This window comes from Mya arenaria, chromosome 5 (genome assembly GCF_026914265.1).
Source record: "Mya arenaria isolate MELC-2E11 chromosome 5, ASM2691426v1".
Classification (NCBI taxonomy): domain Eukaryota; kingdom Metazoa; phylum Mollusca; class Bivalvia; order Myida; family Myidae; genus Mya; species Mya arenaria.
In genome coordinates this window covers 70,330,874-70,354,028 of record NC_069126.1, presented here as the reverse complement: position 1 = coordinate 70,354,028, position 23,155 = coordinate 70,330,874, and the positions used below count along the sequence as shown (strand labels likewise).

Sequence of the window (23,155 nt, the reverse complement as noted above, 5' to 3'; positions counted from 1 at the left end):
TCATTTGTAAAGAAGTGCTTTTTTTACGCTGTCTCCCAAAACCAAGGTGATACAGACGGCATAAAGAGAAACTTTACCGTTATAGTTCCACACAGCTTTGTGGAACATGGCGGCTGTGACCAGAAGTGGTGCCATGCTGGGGACGCAAATTACCGTCATTTGAGCTTGCCGGGCGGCAAAATCCTTACGGATTAGGCCGTAAGAGAGGACCAATGGATCCCTACACCTGCACAAAAATGACGGAAAAGCTGGCAGCACTTTCAAAAACGAATCCAAACGAGAACATGAACATGATGATATCAAGAAAAGCGCCTCAAGGGTTCCATTACTCTGAGTCTGAGAGCATTTGATATTCGTGTATCGGCGGCAGTAGCACAAACGAACGAAGGGCACGCTTATATATTAAAGGTTTGTTTGTGTAAACAACTACCACCTCATACTTACATATTTATAAAACAAAAGTAAAAATTATTGTTATATACAATGACGATGATGATGATGATGATGATGATGATGATGATGATGATGATGATGATGATGATGATGATGATGATGATGATGAAGATGATGATGAGGATGAGGATGATGATGATGATGATGATGATGATGATGATGATGATGATGATGATGATGATGATGATGATGATGGTGATGATGATGATGATGATGATGATGATGATGATGATGATGATGATGATGATGATGATGATTTGCTTTCAGGTGAACGATGCCCACGGTCTATCAGCAGGACATATCACAATGAAACGTTGCCAGGAGTTAGATAAGAAACGCCAGTTTAACGCTACACAACACAGTAATGTAAAACTGAAAAGGCGTTGTTTCGAGCTAAAGATAGATATGTTTATATAATTCATTATATTAATGAATTATAATAATAATTTATTATATATACATATATATATAAATCTAGCGAATGAAACCCTTTACAAGTTCGCCCTTTCACTAATCGTAAAAGTAGACGAGCCTTGGATTGACAAACGCACGTGCGCCACTTTTACCTATCGGAATGCCACAACGGTATATATTAGAAAATGTGTGGTTTTATGTTTTACTTTGATTACAGGAACAGCGGTTTCGCAATGACACGTCTGCTGAAGTACACGAGGGAAAATATATGAAACTGCAATCGATTTAGCAGACGACATCACACCAGACGACATAGTTGAAATCCCACTGCCACTTCTTCCCCGAAGTATAAGGCCGTCCGTGTCTGCCCAGCAACCGGACACTCTCATAGTTTTCGACATTGAGTACATTTTGAACATTTTGTACAATTTTCCAAAAAAAAATAACATTAACATGTCTTTTGGTCAGCGTTGTATATATATAATCCTTATAACTAGATATTTTTTATACCCGTTATCAATTCTTTGTTTTATTCCAGCACACGACAGTGACATGATTTAACTGTCAGCTAAGCATTTGGATACCGGCGATACGTTTTCGGCATACATCAGACACTCCGGTGGCCGTATTCCGACCACCATCACATCGCTTACCGGAATCGCGATACATGGAGAGCAAATATTTTATTACATGACACCGGTTGTGTCTACGGACGTGCTTACTGGCCTGTCTTCGTTTTCTGAGTGGTTGGAGAAATTTAACAACCCCGTCCTGATATCCCATTAATAAATAGCTTTCTGCGTTGTAGTGTAAGCCATTCTCATATTTATTGTTTTGCAGATAATTTTAAGCTATGCAAAGTAATCTTTCCTGGACGATCAAGCTGCAAATTATCTGCTATCGTCCAAAATAAATTGAACATTGACTTCAATGCTCACAACGCGGAAGCTGATGATGCCGCCCTCGGAGCCCTGCTACAAAAAGTCGACGCTCTACCGTAGAAGCTGCAGATAACGCTATTACAAGAAGCTCATTATAACCTCAACAGACTTAAGAATGAAAAGAACTACCTGCAGACATATGATATGTATATAATTGCAAAGGCGCAGCAAATGTATTGACCGGTACTGGACTGCACGGGAAGTTACTCCAAACAGCGTACCACCGTTCCGGGTGCGATGGACTATCTGAAGTGCTAACAGATAAGTTAAATCGGCAAAACCAATCGCGGCTTTATCATCTTATTTTTCTGAGTTAAATGTTAATTCAGGTTGTTAAACTGCTTCACATGTACAGAATAAAGAAGTGTTTTTAAATGAATATGTGATTTTTTGTTATACGTTAATATTGTTTTGCAAATCCAAGTACAATTAACGATCGCAATTGTATTGTTTAATATTTTTCCAATTATTATTATTATTATTATTATTATTATTATTATTATTATTATTATTATTATTATTATAATTATTATTATTATTATTATTAGTCAGTATATAGACGTTTAACGTGTTTTAAATACCAATGAAAAAAGCAAAACCAATTAATTCACCCCATTAATCCTTGCGTCACTTTATTTAACAGGTTTCATAAAATTAATGAGTTACATCTTAAAATACCATTAAAACACCCATTCTTGGCAATGAATCATGCCATTAAAAATATTGTCTGGTTGCTAAAAATATTAATGGCTTTGAAAAAACAATGAAATTGTGTATATTTTAAATTTGACATGATTAATCATGGCCTTTAATATCTGATTACAACCCATTAAATGTTTAGATTCTGTTTGATATGATTTTAGAGTAAAATTAATGGCCTTTAACAGCTATATTATGCCAACTAAATCCAGCATTATCTAAAATGTGTTTCATAGAGAAAAAATAATGGCCATTACTACTATGATATATGTTAGACAAAATACCACAAAATTATTTATGATCCTTACACGCCATTTGATGCCCATTAAATCCTACATTTTGCACATTTTGTTTCAAACAGAAAACTAATGGCCATTAATATTACTATGATATCTGTAAATAACGTTCACATAATCTTACAATATCAGTAATGGCTATTAATGTTTTTTTTGTATTTTTTACACTGTTTGCATTAAAAGAAGGAAGTATGTAATCTTTAAATACCAATTTTATGAATAATTTAATAATAATTGTTAAAATTACACTACAGTTTGAAAGCAATAAAATTTAAACCTATCAATTCGCAAGCTTAAAGCCTAAAACACCATTTCCACAAACACAAGATCTAAGAGAACTTAAAACAATTATGAGCCATAACACTTCTATAAAAGTATATCTTTAAGAGTATCTTTTACATATACATCTATGCAAGCAGGCAATATGACAATGTCTTAATCAGTTTTCAACAGAAAGGTTTCTTACCACTGTTGAGAAACCAAAGTACGTACATGACTCTCGGTTTTCTCTTCAGCAGTCACTAGTGGGTTTGATATTTTATTAACTTTCATAAAGGAACATTTCCTTTTATTGCCACATTTTATATCTGAATACCATGCACATCTGTGTGACACAATCAAACTGCACATTTTCAAAACACTCAACGTAAGCAAAACAATTTCGGTCAGCAACTGAATTACTTTCTGAAATAGCTCAATAAAGTTCTTCAAAATTGAACAAACAGTCCACAATCTATTTTCTGACGACATGGTCCACCTCTTGAGAATTCACAACACACAAAAGATGAAACAGTTACATAGATAGCTTTTTCGGTTTCAAACATTTTTGAAGTAAATACTGTTTTCTGTTTTGTAACGGAGTGAATTTCTGTATGGTATGAATACTTGTATACAACACAGGAGTCATATACTGTTCTTTCAAGTTGGTTATGAATTGACCGAAGGTCACTATTTCTTAGATGTAACTGTCTTCTCTTATCAGTTTTATCATGAACATTTACAGCAAACCATTCATGAAACTTAGGTCAAGTATGCAGAACCCTAATGCCAGGCATGTCAACTCAAGGTCAAGGTCACAGTTTAAAGTCAAATGTTCAAACCTCGGATTTTGTGTCCACTCCATCACTCCAAAATGTCTTGAATTGGTGGCTCGTTTGTGCCATGTCGTGATTTTGACCTGTGCATTCCAATATGCAGCCCCTTGATGGCACGACGAAGTTGTCGTGTACTTGTGCTGTCAACCAAGCCAAACAGTGAAATTTCGGCACAAGATCGACCTGTCGACCCCTTCAAACCTATGCGACCAGATGTCAGCACAGCAAGAATATGTGAAAACTTGGCAACATTTGCGAAAGGTCGACAAGAATAATCCATCATGGTTTCGACCTTTCACATAGTGATTGTTGACCTTTCGCATACCTTTTTCATGTCTTCTTGCAGGCGACCCCGCCAAACAGTGTCATTTCGTCGTTTAATCTCTATATGCGAAGACACGACAGCTAGACAAAATTGTGTCATTGTTTCGACCATTCGCATATTATGTTTGGAGATTGCAAAAGGTCGAAACAATAGCAAAGGTTTGCCCCGCCCTGCGGTGCTCTTGTTACCTTTTGTTGTTTAAGTACACAAGAACTCAGACATAGTATGTTCAATCAAACTGTTTGTAAGTTGTTTTCTGGTGCTTCTTTAACCCTTAACTAGACGATGCAATTTTAGTTCAGCGCCGCACGGAGTGCTCTGGGTTGAGCTGTTGTGGTCAGTGACGTCCCTTGCAGAAATTATTTCAATGTATTTTCAAATCCTAACAATTCCTAAGATTTCTAAACAATTACCTATGTTTTCTCATTTGCAAAACATTTGAATTCTTTGGAATAGACAATCCTAACAAATCCAAAGAATTCTTTAGACTTCTTTGGATATTTATATTGGAAAAGAAAGGAAAAGATTGGAATAATAATCTTTACTTTAATCGTATTTTATTGCTTCATAATTGTACACATTTTGACAATGCATGCAAAAGAAAACAGACAAAACATAAATCTAAGTAACATGAAAAGCATAACATATTTTACTTAGTCAAAAGCAAAAGGGTCTGGCCACAAGTTTTTACAACATTAGAAAACGGCCCTCCCCTTAATCCGAATAAATAAACAAAATGGTTACGAAATCTAAATATGCATATATAAATTACCTTGCAACAACATACAATATACAGGGGGAAAAGTGGGAAAAGTAATGAAAAAGGAAAATATTTCAATTCGTCAGAAGTAAGAGCAGAAAAAAAAATGTTTTGAACGAATTGCATGATGTTTATGCCTTTAACCTCGTACCGCCTCTTGACCTGTTTGGCTATATTCTAGTATAAGGCAGTATTACTTCAAGAGATTTGTTCGAAACGCTTCGTTGCTTTAATAAACGACTAGACTTGTTGGAATAGTATGCTGTTGTCATTCTCATTTAAATTGTTGATACCAAAAAGTAATTTTTCCGCGCTTAATGGGTGGAAAGTGCGTGTATTCAAAAATAGTTGGCGTCTTTCATTAACATATTTTGGACATCAAAAAAAGTAATGATCGGCGTCTTCTAGTGTATTGCCGCAAGAACATGATGGAGTTTCACGCAAATGATATTAAAATAAATCCGCATTCAAATTACTGCACTTATTTCTGATTCGAGCATGTTGGACCTGATGAAATCGATCTGCTGTGAAAAAAAAAATGATGTTACTTCGGTCGCGTTGAACTTATTTCTCAATTTATAATTAAACGAGGACAGTGTTTCTAAATTACGAGTTTCCAAGTCTAATTCATTCCATCGTTTAACTGACGATGGTATTACATAGTTCGAATAAATTTCTGGTCGACGTGCTACAGCTGCGTAATTCATTTGGTTACGTAAGTTGTAGTTACTTGTATTACTTACAAGATCAGGAAAGTGAACATTAAAATAATCGGGCAATTCGCCTTTGTTAAATTTAAACAGTAAAATCAATGTTTGCATATTTCGTCTCTCTGATAGTGTAACCCAGCCAATTTCTTCTAGGAGTCTATTTATTGAAACAGATCTTGTAAGCCCAGTGACTATTCGTGCTGCGTCGTACTGAATTCTTTTTAACAGTTATCCCAAACAATTGATGCGTATTCCATTATTGGTCTCAAGTATGAACAATATATTTGATTAAGTGTTTTAGGTTTCAATTTAAACTTTAACATTCTCATTGAACCAAGGACCTTTGCTGCTGAAGTTGTAATGTTAGAGATATGACTATGCCAAGTTCCATCGTCACTCAGTGTAACGCCAAGGTGTTTGTGGTTTTGAACGTAACTTAGTTGTGTGTCTTGAAAGAACATATAAAGGACTTATGTTATTATTTTTCATGAGTGACAGAAACATTACTTCCGTCTTGGCTGGGTTAAACTAAACTAACCATTGTTTAGCCCAATCAGATATTATATTGAGATCATGATTAATTGTTGTTTGTATATAAGCATTATCATTCGAAGTAACAGCTAGAGAACTATCATCGGCAAAAAGTCTAGTAACACTATGAAGAGTGTCAGCAATGTCGTTGACCTAGATTAAGAAAGATAAAGGCCCCAGGACCGAGCCTTGGGGGACACCAGCATTTATATCTTTTCATCTGAAAACTCTGAATTTACAAATACTTTTTGCTTTCTATCAGATAAATAGCTTGACGTCCATTTTAAACAACAACAAGCATACTGTCTAAGTTTAAAAAGGGGCCTTTATGCCAAACTCTATCGAATGCTTTATTGATGTCACAAAAACGATGCATGTGGATTTTTTTATAATCGAAAGCTTTGTAAATTTGAGTGTAAATATCAATTAGTTGGTAAACAGTTGAATGTCCTGGTAAGAAGCCTGATTGTTTCTTTAAGCATTGTATGACTTATTTCATCAGGTCCACTTGCTTTCTTGACTACTAGATTTGACAGAACATCTATTATTTCTTGCTCGGTAATGATAAATTGATAAAGAGATTCATTTGTTCGCATCGTAAAAACAGGTTAATTGGCCGAAGATTCGTCTAAGGTCGATATGGAGACAAAAACAATGTTTAATGCGTTTGCCTTGTCAGCGTCTGTAAAAGCTAAAGAACCTGTATTGTTAGGATGGAGGGAAGGAATTGCATCACAGCAAGAAGAATTTTCTTTTACAAGTAATTTAACAATTTTCCAATATTCCCGTGGATTGGTAGAACTAGCGTCATTTAAAGTAAACTCGATATTATTAAAAAACATTTCTTTGGCGTATTTTTACATATTATTAACTTTATTTCGAACTGCTTTGTACGATTTCCAATCTGACATTTTACCACTACAGACGTTTTCGTGTCATCGTTCTAATAACAGAATTATACCACGGTTTGTCTTTAGCACGGATAATCACTAATCTATTAGGTATGCAAGTTTGAGCTCATCGTAAGAATTGTTCTGTAAAAAGGTGAGTTGCTGTGTTGATGTCTGAGTCATTCAAAAACGTCCAGTCAGTATTGTTAATTAAATTTGCTCTTTTATAATTCCACACCTTACGTTTGTATGTATCTTTGGGCTTTAAGTTAATATGTATATAAGAGTAAGTAGCAAAATGGTCACATATATTTTTATCCGTCTCAAAAATTCCAGAGTGTAGACATTGTTTGTTATTTGTGATCGTAATCGGGTCAAGCAGAGTGCGAGAGTAGGGACTAACCCTTGTCGGTTCATTAATACAATTGGTCATGTTATTCAACAGTAATATGTCTCTAAATTTATTGTTGTTTGGGTTCAATTGGTCCTCGTTGATGTCACCTAGTATCAGAATGTTCGGGGAAATTTCGTGAGAGCTGTCAATACATAAGTTCAATCTGTCCCAAAACTCTACTGGGGCTTGTGGAGGATGATAGATGTTGCAAATTAAATAGTTTCTAAATCTTCTTTTATTTCTATCCATAAAGACTCCGATAAATTAATTTCTAAATTGTCTATTCGTTTCGAGTAGAAATTAGACGCAACATAAACTAGAAGACCACCGGAGTACTGAGTATTATCTTTACGATACAAAAACTAAAACCTTCTAAGAACAACTGATCATCAGCTACGGTTGCAGAAAGCTTGGTTTCCGTAAAACAAATAATAATCCGAGCATATCCTAGCTTTTCTGAATTGGAAAAAAATATCTTTTCTTAGAAATGCAATCATTTTTCTGTAAAATGAAAATCCATACATTTGGATTAGTTAGGAATTCAGCATCATGACATTGAGCACATAGGACAACTTACTCTGTAAGTTATGAATTCAACAATTTCCTTTTTCAGATTTTTTCGGTCCAATGTATTATTGATTAATATTTGCGAGGAGAATTTTGTTATCACCTGTTGCACAAAATTCATCAAAACATCAGTCCATGAGATATGTTCATGAACCTAACTTCTTGAACTTGAATCATCGAATTTGATGAACTGTTTAACCGTTCAAAAGATAAGATGACCGGCAGAATATAATAAGGTGCATCAGCAACAGGCAGTTAGTTGAGGTAGTTGTGGTAGTTGTGGTTACAACTGACTGATGCATTTAGAGTAACACTTTTGGCCCAGTCATAACTCAAAGATTATTAAATAAAAAAATAACACGCTTAAAGAAAATTCCATATCAAAATAACATGAACATTAAAATTAAATTTATTTTAATTAAAGCACCACATATATCATATTTTGCATGTAAGGTGCCATGGATTGTTCCACTCACATGCTCGTCACATTGCCCGAATACAGTAATATATGTTTTTATAATTTTTATTTTTAATATCTTTTTTTATATTATTTTGTCAGGATAGTGAATATATGTCATTTACAAAAAAAACTTACTAACTTTTTTCATGAAAATTTGTGGAATATTTTTTTAAATGACATATATTCACTATCCTGACAAAAAATAAAATAATATATATATTTTTTTAAATTAAAAACATACAGAACAATATTTAACTCTATCCAGGCAATGTGACGAGCACCTGTGGTCAACACTGGTTAATAAGTTGTTAAACAGGTTAAATGTAACTTCTTTCTAGGTTCACTAAACTAAAAACGACCCTACTATCATTGACATTATGTGTGTATCTTTGACTGAGTCTCGACCCTTGAAATGGTATAAGAAACCATGTATCAGCTTTTCCACAACAAACAAGATAACTGTTTTGTAATATTGACTAATATCTGAGAGGTTAATAGACGGTATATGTCTTTCAGAACTTGAACAAATTAAGCAAGCCAGTATATCACATTTCTTCATGAGCCTCTGCTTATCATTAGTTGGCAATACCGTATTTTAATGTTCATGCAATTATCTCTACCATTAATTTAATTACTGTATAACTAATAATAAATATAACAATATTGCAATATTTATCACTCTTAAATCTTTATAAACATGGTGCCATATAAAAATGTATTACATTTTAAACTTCTAGTGTATTCCAAAACCTTTAATTGTGTACAGAATGTTTAATAAACACTAGCCAAACTTATACCGGGTAGTAATTCTTCAAGTATACTGTTCAAAAATAAAAGTTCCTTTCCGTTTCTTTTGTGTTCGTCATTTAAGTATTCACAACGTTTCACATTAACAACAGAACACTCGACATTTTCATTACAATACATATTTGTACTACTTTGACAAAGAGAACATTGATAACAGGATTATATATTAACAAACCTAACCAACTTCTTTTTTGCTGTGGACTCTGCTTGCTGCATTTGCAGCCATTTTGGACTTGCATGTTTTTTATAGTTTTAATTTTTACCGAATTTGTTTTCGATCATGTTCTGTAATAGGGACATTCAAGCATATCTAAAATTGTATATTTGTTTCTCGATTAAGTGATATTATCCTTTGTTATACCGTTTCCGAAAGTGTTAAGATGCATAGCAATTAAATGTTTATAAAAAATATGTTTTTGGTGTTGGTCAGGAATGTTTCTTATCACAGACTTGTTATGTCATTTAAACAACATAATCTCTGCCTAATTTCTTGCAAGATTAAACACTGTCGATATATTTAAACCTAGTATTAAGCGTTTTTAAAAACGCTTTTGAAAAGTGAATAGTAGATGTATCTTACAGTATCGGTTTATCAAATCAGCTACACCCGCGTTCTAAACTTCCTGATTGTGCACTACATTTGTATGATCCTATGTCATAGTTTATAAACGAAAGTACATGCAGTCATGTTGATTCAAAACTTAAAGTTAATACTGGTTGTGTACAGGATAACGAACTTAGGTGAGAATTAGAACACTAAAGATATTTTAATGTTGCATAACATAATATAATTAAGTACTTCCTAAGTAATTACACATCTCAAGCTAAAAGCTGATGAGATATGTATTTAAATGGTGATGTATTTTATAGCATAACGAGGTAGTGGAAAGACAAGAGAAATATCTGATACTTTAAGGTACTTTTCGGGGTTTTTTCTTGCAAAACTAACATATATATCATTTATGTTTTACACAATATATTTTGCATTTAAGCGTTTGGGATTAAATTAAAAACACTCTTTGCAGTATGTTATCAAAACGTTTTACCAAAAGGTAGATAAGCTGTTATACGTGAAGAATGGACTTGGTTTTGTCATAGATACACTAAGCGATATACTTTGTACCTTGAAACTTAGCTATGTATGTTCTTTAACTTTGCTGTTAACATAAATCTATAAATTAGGAGTATCATAATCTATGAATTAGGAATATATATATAGGTATATATGATATATTTTATCATTTACACGGTGACTTTTTGTAATATATGCAATTTATTCTTTAAAAATTTAAAAAGTTTAATTAAGTCTTAAAATTAAAACATATTAATATCACTACCTATATCATCTTGTCAGCATTCAGCAATTCTTCTCTGTAATCATTTTTCATTGAACTCAGTAAACCATACACTTTTTGACCACTTTACATATTAAATAAATAATTTATTCCAATGATCACACATTTTAGTTTAATAAATAGTACCTAATTGTTACGTCCACAATTTGTTTTAAATCTCATCAATTAATCCATTCACAAAAACAGCGAAGACTTACATTCATAAAATGTAGGTCGATCAGTCGTCGTTTTGAACCTCGCCTGACCGGAGAAAAGCGTGCACATATGTAGACACATTGAAGGCAAATACTCAATCGCATTGAATTATTTGCAATATTCGGTAAAAATAACGTTGACAAATTTTCTTATTCCACGACACCAGTGAGATACAAATATTGTAAAAAATATTTCTTGTGTTTAACGTATTTCGCATGTTGCACGAAATAAATGCAGAAACCGTCTTCATTTTTTCCTTCATATCTCATTTTCACTATTTCAAGTTTCTAAGATAGTTACTCATTTAACCAGCCGTTTACAAACCGAAAACATGTAATATACTCCAAGAAGCTGCTAAACTTGAATACTCATTTCTATATATTATTCGTTAATCGCAATTGTACTGTAATGTTCATATTCGCCTTGCACATTTTATATATGTAAAAACTCGACAAATACTCGATAACATTTACCCCAAATATACAAGGGATCTTTAAACTTAAGGGTCGGCAGCGATGCAAAAGTCGATAAAGGGACCACATTTTAAATGTTTTAAAATATAAACTTCTATTTAGTTTTGAGGTTCAATATGTAACACGCATGACTCATATATCCGATGCAACATGAAAAGCTGTGATTAGGAGTTGAGAATTTTTTCGACAGAATATTTTATCAGATTTCCAATCAAAACGTATTTACGTTTTCCCGGAAATGCCTAAAAACAAAACGAATATGTTTGTGAGTAAAATTTATCGGAACTGCCCAATCAACAATGTATGGTGGCTTTGTGTTGATTGCAGCTATTTTATAAACGATATATGGATATTTGTAACCCGGAAATGAATTTTATCCACGAAATTATTTTTCTGAATAACTTTCTTATTTGACAAGATATCATCAAAATCTCTCAAGACATTGTTGAATAGGTTTTGACATAAAAACGAAGTACTTATGTCGATAGACCTTTCCATAATAATGTGAATGCTTTTTGATCCAAAATCTGTTAAAATATTTTATTGTAAATGTTTACTTATTACTCCTTACTAACCAAAAACATGTCGCCAAGAATAAATGTTTCACTCCCAAAAAATATCGTTCCTCAAAGCTAATTAAAACATGTATTTTGTAAACGTATTAGATTTTGACCTTCCCACCCACTTTTGCATCGCTGCCGGCCCTTAAAGTACTAGCTGTGTTACTCAAGTACTTTCCCCATATACGTATATTGTCTTCCCTCTTTATATTCCAGGTCAGTCGGTATGAAGATATACCTCATTTATAGAGTTGTTTGATCCCGGTATAACATGATTTTAAATGTCTATTGAAATAGGCACATATCAAATGACGGTCGGTATGTTCTGTTAGTATTAAACCCATAAAGGTATTAAATATTTAACTCATTTTGAATCAATTTGTTTGTTATCTATGATTTTACTCTTTTCTGGAGATGTTCATGAAAATCCTGGTCCTATATAATCTCTGTCGCCCGCCCATTTCCACCGAAGCCTCTACTGCGGTTGATGGTAGTTTAAGTATAGTACATTACAACGTGCGGAGTGTTCACGGCAAAAAGACATGTTGTTCGCAAACTTACATAACTTTGATATCTTAGCCTTATTTGAAACATGGCTCGCGCTTTGCATTGAATCTTATGAGTTGCCTTTTCCTGTCTTTCATACTCATTTTAGACGAGTCAGATCTACGGACCCATAAAGATGTCATTGTCTTCATTAAATCTGACATATTTGTTTTCTAACAGAGATGGTTTGGCCATACTGATACACACTCACTTTTTGGTGATTAAGGGCACTACGTACTGATAATTTACTTGAATTATTTCCAAATGTTTCATACACTGTTAATATGTAAATAATAAGAGGTTTGCAATATGATCATTTATTAATCAACTACTACATATTTGACCCGATACTGGGGCAATCGCGGTACCAATACTAGGCAATTGATGACACTATATGCTAAAACTCGGCTAATATCGACCAAACTCGGCAAACATCAACCAAACTCGGCAAATATGAGTTTCCTTCGTTTTGACTGGCTACAAACTCGCCTAATACAGGATTTGAGAAATGGACCATTTTCATTGGCTGACAAACCTCGCCTAATATATAATTTCCTACGTTTGAGTAAAACGAATAAGAAGGAAAATATTTTCCCTTGTTTATAATGAAATAACCGCCAGGTGGCGATTTATAAGTATGAGTAATTCGTGCGCATATGAATGTAAAGGCATACAGCTTTGGGGAACCGATCCATTAACTTAGATTAAATTGATTGTTAAATTTTACAAGAAAGTTTTTATTGTGAATGTGTTCTGTTACTACATGTATACAATTTCATCATATGAATGATCAATATAATAGTGTTATATATATAGGATATATTAATATAGGACGCTTTTCTGGTGACCTGTATCACGTTGAGTTCGGTGTGTAAACACGTATCAGTCAAGACTGCAGGTCGAGACGGATACATGTCTACTCACCGAACAAGTTCTACCAGTATTTTTGTCACGCAGAGGTTTCTGAGTTTTCCCCAGAAGGAGGGTGATATCTCGGCCAGTAGACCACGTCTGTAAGCTCCATTTTTGTCAGGCAAGTTGTGACTAAGACATACTTTGCTCATGTTGCTAGTTCATGCTGTATGTGTTAATCGGTTTCCCAAGTGCTTCACTGAGACTTCCAAAATAATACCAAGTATTGATTGTGTTGATTTCTATAGGAGGTTATAGAATGGTTTTTAGGGAAAATGTTATCTCAATAAAAAGCGGCGCAAACAATCGATCGGGCTGCCATATGATTAGCTATTACAACTTCTTAATGTAATTGGTCCCTGTCAGACAAACCTCCAACAGAAAGTAAATTTGAGATGCTTACTAGAATTTGTAATTTAAAGGTTTTCGGATGTTAAATGGAAGAGCTGATTAAGATAAACAATGGTAACTTTTTTATATGTTAATTCACGGGCCAATAGTAATATATAAGGCAATTATTTTGAGCTTATATGAAATTTCCTAAACAACATGAGTTCGTTGGTAGCATATCTGATAAAAGGTGACACAGAGACTATTAACTGTTATTTATAACACAAATACAGCTGAAAATGGTGATGATGACAGCAGTCTTTCTGAGATTTCTTTCATGATGAATTCAAACATTAGAAGGGTATAAACATTCAAATACTTATATTTATGTAGAAAAAAATTAGTTCAGGCTCGAAGTTAAATTTCAAAATACTGAACGGAAGAAGAACTTTATATAATCGAAAACAAACATACATAACAGTAAGAACATAGTTAATTGCTAAATGCTGAAGCAGATTTGTAAAAAAATGAAGGAATGTTGAGAAATGTTGTTGTTGTTTTTTTCAAATTAAAAACAAAACTGATGACGCTCAATTAAAAGCTATGGATTATTCTATCCTAGTGTTAATATTGTTGTTTTATCAGCCTAATTAATGTGTTTTATTTCGATGGAGAAATGTAGATCATGTTTGATGAAATTCGCATAAAATTTCCTTTTGAATGTCAGCTGGATCTGAACCTAATACTATACGAGTTCTTGTGAGTGTATACATGTGTATGTATATATATATCGGTGTGGTTGTTTGTGCATGTGTTTGGTAACTAAAAAAAACACGACCATTTAGGAAAGACATTGGAAAGAACGAATACTTCACGTAATTAAATTTGCGTTTTATTTCACCAGTTACTGTTAGAAAATGGTGTTGCAAAATAATACAATGTTATAAACTCAAGTTAACTTTATCCAGTACATAAAAGCCTCCGTCCCAAACTATAAAATATTATATATACATCATTAATTACAATACAGTGGTGTCATTGCTTAATACAAATTGTATACAAATTTCAATGTTAATCCGCCATTTTTAACAATAAATATATGTTTGCCTTGTCTAATAACAAAACCATTATCTGATTGTAGGAGTCTGTAAAAGGTATATAGCTCAGATCGACACGTGTACCAGCTATATTAAAACTGATTTCTTACAGTAGAGAACCTCGGGCATATAAAAACGTATGCAATTCATTTTCTAACAAAAGCTGGCTCTCGTTGATTGAACAGGACATACATATTTTGTTATTTCTTATTATGTTAAGATGCCGGCCAACTTCGATATTTAACCGGTGACTTGAACACCTAAATCGCGTGAGCGCACGAACAAATTTATGTGAAAAGTTTATGGAAATATATTTTTTCCGGATTGAGTATGGATTTAACATGTTTATAGAGCTCGACTCTTGAAGACGTATTAACGGTGTCGTGCCATCCCTGAGTCATACAGTCGATTAAGCGAAGTTTAAATTGCGCGTTGAAAGTTTTAATGTTGCCTACGTCTTGCCATAACCAGTCGTAACCAAAGCCATACTGGAATAATATTTCACTAACTTTTGTTATCCCATAACGTGACAATATTTAGGGTAGCGATGGTTTTGCATATGCAGAATTTTACACTAGTATTTAATAAATTTTGAATAATCACGTAAAGTGGAACACAACCACATTCACCTATTGCTATACAATTATAAGTACTTATATTTAGACCGAGAAAAGTTTTACAGAACGAACTTTGAGCTCGTTCGATTTCAGGGGCGTAACTACAAACCCAGATCTCCGCTCCATATGTCAGAATGGGGACCACCATAGAGTCAAACAGTTTAAAAAGTTCTTTGTTATTAAAGCGGCCAAACGGTCTATCATAAGATTTGATATCGAAAACTGCTTTTCTGGCCTGCAATGTAAACTGATTTCATGGTCATAAGTGTGTTTATGTTATCCACATATATTCCATGTACAAATAGACAAGTTTGTTTCGTCGTTTGTTGTCACTGGGCTTCGGTCGCGTTCCTAGTCGATTCCTGCATCCCCGATGGCGCCAAGAGTGGTTTCATCCGATGATTAATCGTAATCCCGCGAAGTTCGACTCCCATCACGGTATCGTAGCTCGTCGACTCTAATAGTATTCGGTCGTGTATATGGAGCCCGGTTTACCCGCCGCCCACGAGCAGCGCCGATGTGCACTGTTTTCTTACTTCCCTCGTCATATTTATAGACGCTGTCATCAACGATCAGTTTGTCGAAGCTAAGCCTATCGGTTCGCCAATCATTGCGCTTAGCAACCAAACGTTTTGAAAGTTCTCGCCTATGGCGCATTACACGCTCTGTGTAGTCCTCGTGCACAGCGTATCCTGAATCTCGATTGAGTACAGTTCTTGCCTTGTTCAAAATGACATCTTTGTCCTTATACTTATACGAACTTCACAATAATACTGCACTTATTTCTATCCTTTATTATCACCATTCCCTTAATTTCAACTCTGAAAAACTTAATTACCATTTCCACTTCATGAATGCAATATTTTTACAAAAAGTAAATACATAGGAAGTATATGTCTGACAAAATAAGGAGAATTTGAATGCCACGACATAACGTTAAGCATTAGCAAGATTTCTTGGTTCGCTTTTAACCGTTGCTAGAAATGGATTGCAACTTAAATTCTTTGAACGGAAGGTTTTAATTACAAACTTATTATAATCATTTGTATTTGTGTTCTTTTATTTACAGATTTTTTTTAGCTAAACTGTATTAAAAGACAATAGTATTACAATGAAATACAACAGCATCCAATTGTGTAAACTAGTTTAGATTATTTAGTCATGTTAATATGCAGGTTTGGCTTCTGATAAAATGTGGACAATTTTATTATTGGCTTCAGTGCTTTTTTTGTAATGCAAAAGGCTACCGGCCTAACATATCTAAGAGTGATATATATATATATATATATATATATATATATATATACTGTACGGATTGTACACATACTCTATATTATAGGTCGCTTATATTATATGCGTAGTATATTGTACAATAAATAATGATATACCTATGTAGGACTCACAAACGAGCATTGTCTCACAAAAGAGTGAGATATATATATAAAAAAAACATTGATTTTTAAATTTCTGTTGGGCATGTTTCAAACAAATTATCAGAAAAAGGCTCTCCGTAATTGGCAGATATCCATCCAAAACGAGGTCTACGTAGCTTAACCGGAAGTATGTAGGACTCACAAAAATGCCATGTCTCACAAAAAAAAATAAAAAAAATTTTTTTATCAGTTTTGGAGATATTTCGAATGGTTTTATTCGTCGCCGTTTAATGTATCTTTAAGAAGATTTAAACGACCACCTGTTATTAGTACATTCACGATATTTAAACCTTTGGCTAATCAATCCAACACGATGTGTCGTGTTTTTATCGTTCTGGGCGCATCAAGGTTCCGTGTTTGTTTAAATGTACAACTGAGTGCTTTACGTGCATATTGCAAATTTGACATAAGTTATGAGTTTGCTATAATACCACATAGCCAGGATGAGAAAAATCAACGAATTAAACATATCTCAAAAAGTTTATTTTTAGATTGTTTTTTCACTAGGTATTTCACCATAGCACACTTCAGCTTTAAAGACGATCATTTGATTTAAGTATATTAAATGTTATTATTGTCTTAAACTTCGCAAAGAAAAAAATGAAATTTTACAATTTTACAGCTGTGGGCATGACTTTGTCAGGGAACGGGACATCGGGAGGTTTTACAATCCAAGAGAACTCTCCCCTGCAACTGACGTGTTCTTCGTCTTCCGATACTATGTATGTAATGTATTATAGAAGATATACGGATAAATCTCCCGATATTATAACCGCAGTAGGGTACGGCTCATCAGGATGTGCCACGGACCCCACACCGCCGGCTTACCTTAGCTGCTCCTGTGTCAGTAGGAGGGAGTACGTCTGTGTCATCCGGAACGTCACCAGAGCTATGAACGGGGACGTTTGGTTTTGTAATCCTCCAGGAGGAAATAACAACGATTTCAGTGGGGATCAAACAATCGTCGTAACAAGTATGTATTGTCGTCGTTACAATTATGTTTAAAAGTTGTAACAACTATGTTTCATAGTCGCAACAGTTGTGTTTAATAGTCGTAACAATTATGTAAAAAAACACAAATGGGAAACATTATTGTCCAAGAAACTTTCAATCATCGTGACAAGTGAGTTGAAATGACATATTATGCTTACTTGTACACGGGACTAAAACCAAATCTGATTACTAGCCAGAATGCAAGAATTGTCCCCGTGGTTTATATTCATTTGTTCTGATAACACGTCCAACGAATAGATTCTAATTCATTATGAATGAATGAGATATCAATTTGCTTGATATCCATTAAAATGTTAAATCCTAAGAAGTACTTACTCCTCTTTTATTTTTATAAGAATGATATGTTTGTTATATCATACTTGCGTTCGAATCAGGAATTATTTTTTCCAAGCGAGATATCCGCGAGGGTTACTTCGAACAATTTTTATATGGCGCATTTTATAAAATGTATGCAGTTATGATTGAAAGGACAACGTGTACTAGGCTTATTCCAGAATAACGTGAACCTTTACTTTAAGTTCTTCCTTTCTCTAAGTATTCTGGTAAAACAATCTTACACTGTATGTTGAGGTAGCCTTTTCAAAAAAAAATAATAATAGGTACTTTACCATGAACGATTAACTAACAACGAGGACATGAAGACAACATTTGGAAAACACTATTTAGGAGTTTTGTCCGAAAAACAGTACTTTTGTTCAATTTAACCTTTAAATTAAAAAAATAATAATACAATAATAAGTTAACTTTGATTTCAATAATATAAGAGTAAAATAACGTGCTATTGTTGTGTACTCCATATGTTTTATTAAGATTAACGACTCAACGAAACAACGAAACACAAATGATACAATATATATATATCTACTTAGGGCGAAAAGGATACCATATATTTTTTACGGCATTAAGGGGACGATTTGTATATTTTTTTGTTTTATACTTTATATCGCTTTTTTTGTTAATAATCTAGTATTGAAATGATCATTTATTATGTGTAAAAGCTTGAGGCTTTTTAAATTAATTAACAAAAAATATACGTTACTTGTGGGCGCTTTAACAAATTTGTAAGTATGTTGCTGGTTTTAAGGGAACAGGTATATATGTCGGAGGCTTTATGGAGACCAGTGCATATATTATATTATTTTTAAGGCATTAAAGGGATAATCCATATTTTAAAGCAATGGGGGACAAATTATATATATCTTATCTTATCTTATATATCTTTCTTTTGACACTTAAAGCTCCCGTAACCTTAAGAGACAACTAAATAACGTTAATTGTTCATAATTGTTTGTAATGAACCCCGAAACAATGACCAGTCGAGACGGGAGGGCTGCAAATTTCATAGGATAGCTCGTTCATTAAATTCAAGTTAGTTTCAGTCACTTGGTCTGTGTATTTTGGTAAACCAAATGTCTAATGGTTAGGGGCGGAACCAGGAAGTAACTTCTAGACAGTAACTTTTTAATTTTATAGTGAAATTGTATCTGTACAGTTCACTCTTGTATTAAGTTCTAATGCTGTTTCATGGTACATGTTACATTGTATTATATCATGTTTATAAACATTCAGTAAACCTGGGGGTATGGGCAGTGTACTGGTGTCTCTGTTCATACTATGCTATCCTATGCCTGTCCATGACAGTTGAAAACAAATTTTGGTTTATTTATTTAGAAATCATCTAAAACACAAACATTCACAAACGTTTACACAATGTTATTATTAAGCACTCATGTTACCAAATCTCTTAAAATAATTTTATTGAATGATGTTTCTGTACATATGACAAGGTTTTTGTATTATTATAACCTAAGGCTCCAATATTCTACATCTGGGTGCAATAATATCTCATCAATGCATAAAAACTCCATTTAATGACTAACTGACCGATTTATGTATTGTCTCTTTGAAAATCAATCTAAGTTTGTATGGAAAATTCACTATAACTGTAGGAAAAATGCAGTATGCAGTAAGTAGAATGATGGGAAATTTTACACAAATTTTAATTAGCTTTTGGTGAATACAACAAGTATGAAATAATGGTGTGGTTACTGATCAAATATCCAAAACTTTCCTTCCTGTCGGTTTTATGCTTGCATGTGTATTTACCTACAAAGTGACACACTACTCCTGGAAAGAACTAATTTGTGTTATCATAATATGATTATATAGATTCTGAGACAAAAGTCGAATCAAAACTGTCAATTTGTGAGAGTGCAGCTTTAATGGTCACTTTATTGCTCATGACTTTATAACACAGTGTGTGCACAGTGCTAAGTCAAACACATAGGTAGCTGGTGTGGTATTTATTTCACACCTGTTAATCAAGTCATCAGACTAAATTTATATGAAAAGGTAAAGATCAAACTGAGTCCATTTTGTCTTTACTAATGTGAATAAGTATGTATAAAAAGTTCTACCACAGTATTCATCTTTTAAAGTATTTATAATTCATTATTGTCTTGAACATTATTACTTGTTTGCATCATAAGATTTTTAAGAATCCTTCCCCCTTCTAACAAATATAGGACTGATCCATATGATAAATATGTCAAATACGTCCTCATTTCATGCCGAACTTTAGTCTAAGTTGTTGGTTTGCGTCACAACCCTTTTGCACTTTTGCACAGACCACCTGCAGGACGGACCAACTTGATGACTTTGTTGATGGGGGTATTATATCGTAGGGTAACTCCAATCACTTCAGTTTATCTTCATTGCTGTTTTTATTTCTTTTGTGCTTTCAAAAACAAGTGTTTTGCGTTCATTAAAATAGTTTAGTTCTCTTTTTCAATACTGCGCTTTTCTTATCAATCCTGCAGGGAGTCCGATAGGGTCTTGTCCATATCTAGGAAATTAAGGATCCCCTCTTTACATTAAAATACAAATATGTTCTCAAGTTCGCTCTTATCACTAACAGACATGTCGTACAGTGCCTTTAGATGTTGTGGCACCTCGTCTGCTTTTTTTCTATATGAGGGCAATTGCTTTTGCAGCTTCTCCTTTCCAACTTGTATCCGTTTGATCTGGTTACTGTTTGTATCTTCCTCAGGGCTCTCGGTTCATGCCAATACACTACCTATGCGTTCAGCCTGCACGGCAACAGCAACTTCTGCATCTTGTTGTGTCACTCGAAAAAGGGTTTAAAATTCACACGTTGCAAGTAGCAGCTTGGTTAATGTCGACCAAAGTCGCAATCATAAGAGGGTACTTCTCGCGAAACATATCAGTTGCTTTAACTAAGTAACTCGGATCAAGGTCAATGTCATCTTCCATAATGCGCTCATCGAATACATCGACCACGGCTTCAGAGTGCTGGTACAACTGTGTTTTCGGCTATAACAACCTTTCTTATTTTAGGAGCACTAGTGTTTCGCAAGCAGGGGATTTTTACGCCATCTAATGCTATTATGTCTCGACTCAGCAGCTTGTCGGCTGGACCTTTCTTTCCTCCTACCAAAATGTCAAACCCCAGCAACGCATCGTCTTCTATGTCTGCTACAATTAGCTTTGCTACTATCTCGAGTTCACCCAATTTTACATTGAAGCTCCCTTTGCCCAACTCCTTAATCAGGGCCCCACCGGCTCTCCGTAATACTGTTGACTCCATCAAAGATGGTCGGTTCCCATGACTGATCTGATCGTACATTCTGCGTAAAACTATGGTTCTAGTAGCTCCTGTTTCCGTTGTTAACGTTACAGGCAAACTAACGACCATACTTTCTATATAGATTCCATGCTCAAGGTCCCTCCTAGCCCTTCGTTCTTTCCGCCCCTGCTGCGAACGCCCCATCCTGTAATTAGATTCATGACCCTAGCCTTCATTAACGCTCTCTAATTAACGCGCTGAGTTACCTTTGGCATAACTGTTATTTCCTATTTTCTTCTATGGGCACTTTCGAGCATAGTGACCCTGCTCATGACAAAAATAGCACTCATTTGACCTACCCTTTCTTTGGGTATTCTGACATTTCTGTTTCGCATCACAGCAGCTACTAATTTTCTAACCATTTCAATAGGTTTTCAATCAGCTTTTTCTGTGCGTCAACTGGTTCAGGCTGACTTACGGGTCTGTGACTTCCCTGGCCAGGAAACTTCATACTTGATATTCGCCTGGCCATTTGGTCTGTTACCCTATCGAGGTCGTCAAGTCCGTCATCAAGCATTCGCCGTTCTGCATGTCTGCCTCTGTCAAACATCGTACCTGTTCTTAACTGCGATAAATTCACGGTGAAGAAAACAGCCTCGTCTATGGTATTAGGCTCATTGTGAAATTCAACCGTCACAAATAACCAATCCAAAATTATCTGCACCAGATCGTTGTCTCTAGTTTTCCGATCCCTGAAACCATGGGCTTTATCGTTCAGCCTTTTGAGCTCCGCAGCATAGTCCTGTACCATCTTTACGTTGGCTCCTCCTGCTGAAATTAGTTGCGTACGACCGGGCCTTTTTAATGGCTTTGAACCTGCTGTTTTGTTCGCTCTACAAGTCTTCAAAGTCGCTCAAAGTAGCCGTTTTGAGTTATGAAAATACAAACTGAACGGCCGTTCCTTCGAGTCTTGGCAAAAGCTGGTCTAGCATCTCATCTTCCGACCATTGGAACTGACGGGAAATAGCCTCAAACTGTGATATCCACGTACCCCAGTCATCATTCCCAGTAAATACAGGAATCCTAATAGCTGGTAGCCTCGTCGTGTTTGCTCTATAGTAAGGGCGTCTGTGTACTCTCTCGTGATGATCGTACGGCCTCTGGTACATCCTATCTGCAACAAAGCTGTTATCGCGCTGCCCTTAAAATCTACTGTTCGAAAATCCCTCGTGTGGTTCTGGTCCTTAACCAGCGAAATGATGTCGCCCAGCAACCTCGCTACTCGTGTACCCAGCTCGGCATACATCGCCGGCGGGTAGCCCCGTGCTATAGTAAGTGGTCCCTGCCCGTTCGTAGGACGACACCTCTGCATTTAAAAGCTGACTGGATCTCTACCGTGCTGGGTAGCTATTATTATTAGCACCACCTCTTGTTGTTGTAGCCGTAGTAGCGTCACTCGAGCTGCTAGCCATGTCCTTTTTAAGAGACTGCAACTTCTTCGCCATATCTTTCAGAGCCCCCGTCACTCCCGCCATCATCTCGTGCAGCTGCCCGACGTCGTTTGGGTGTTCATTTGGAATCGCATCTCCTAACGAAGCGGATTCAGACGCGGAATCCAAAGTTTTGTATTTGTCTGTGTCATCAGCTGTCGCCGGGGTATTTATTGTCAACCTCTCTATTAGTGGCCTTACTGCAA

General features: G+C 34.9%; 1 protein-coding gene across 2 annotated transcripts in view; it reads left to right on the top strand.

The window, feature by feature from the left end:
- The first annotated feature begins 10,009 nt into the window (after positions 1–10,009).
- Positions 10,010–23,155, top strand: part of LOC128234053 (hemicentin-1-like) — a 107,451-nt gene continuing 94,305 nt past the window's right edge. For both annotated transcript variants that reach the window (XM_052948016.1, XM_052948014.1), the window contains exons 1-2: positions 10,010–10,082; positions 17,482–17,832. In XM_052948016.1, coding sequence (XP_052803976.1) covers positions 10,028–10,082; positions 17,482–17,832 — 406 coding nt within the window. In that variant the 5' untranslated portion in view covers positions 10,010–10,027. The remainder of the gene's footprint in view (positions 10,083–17,481; positions 17,833–23,155) is intronic.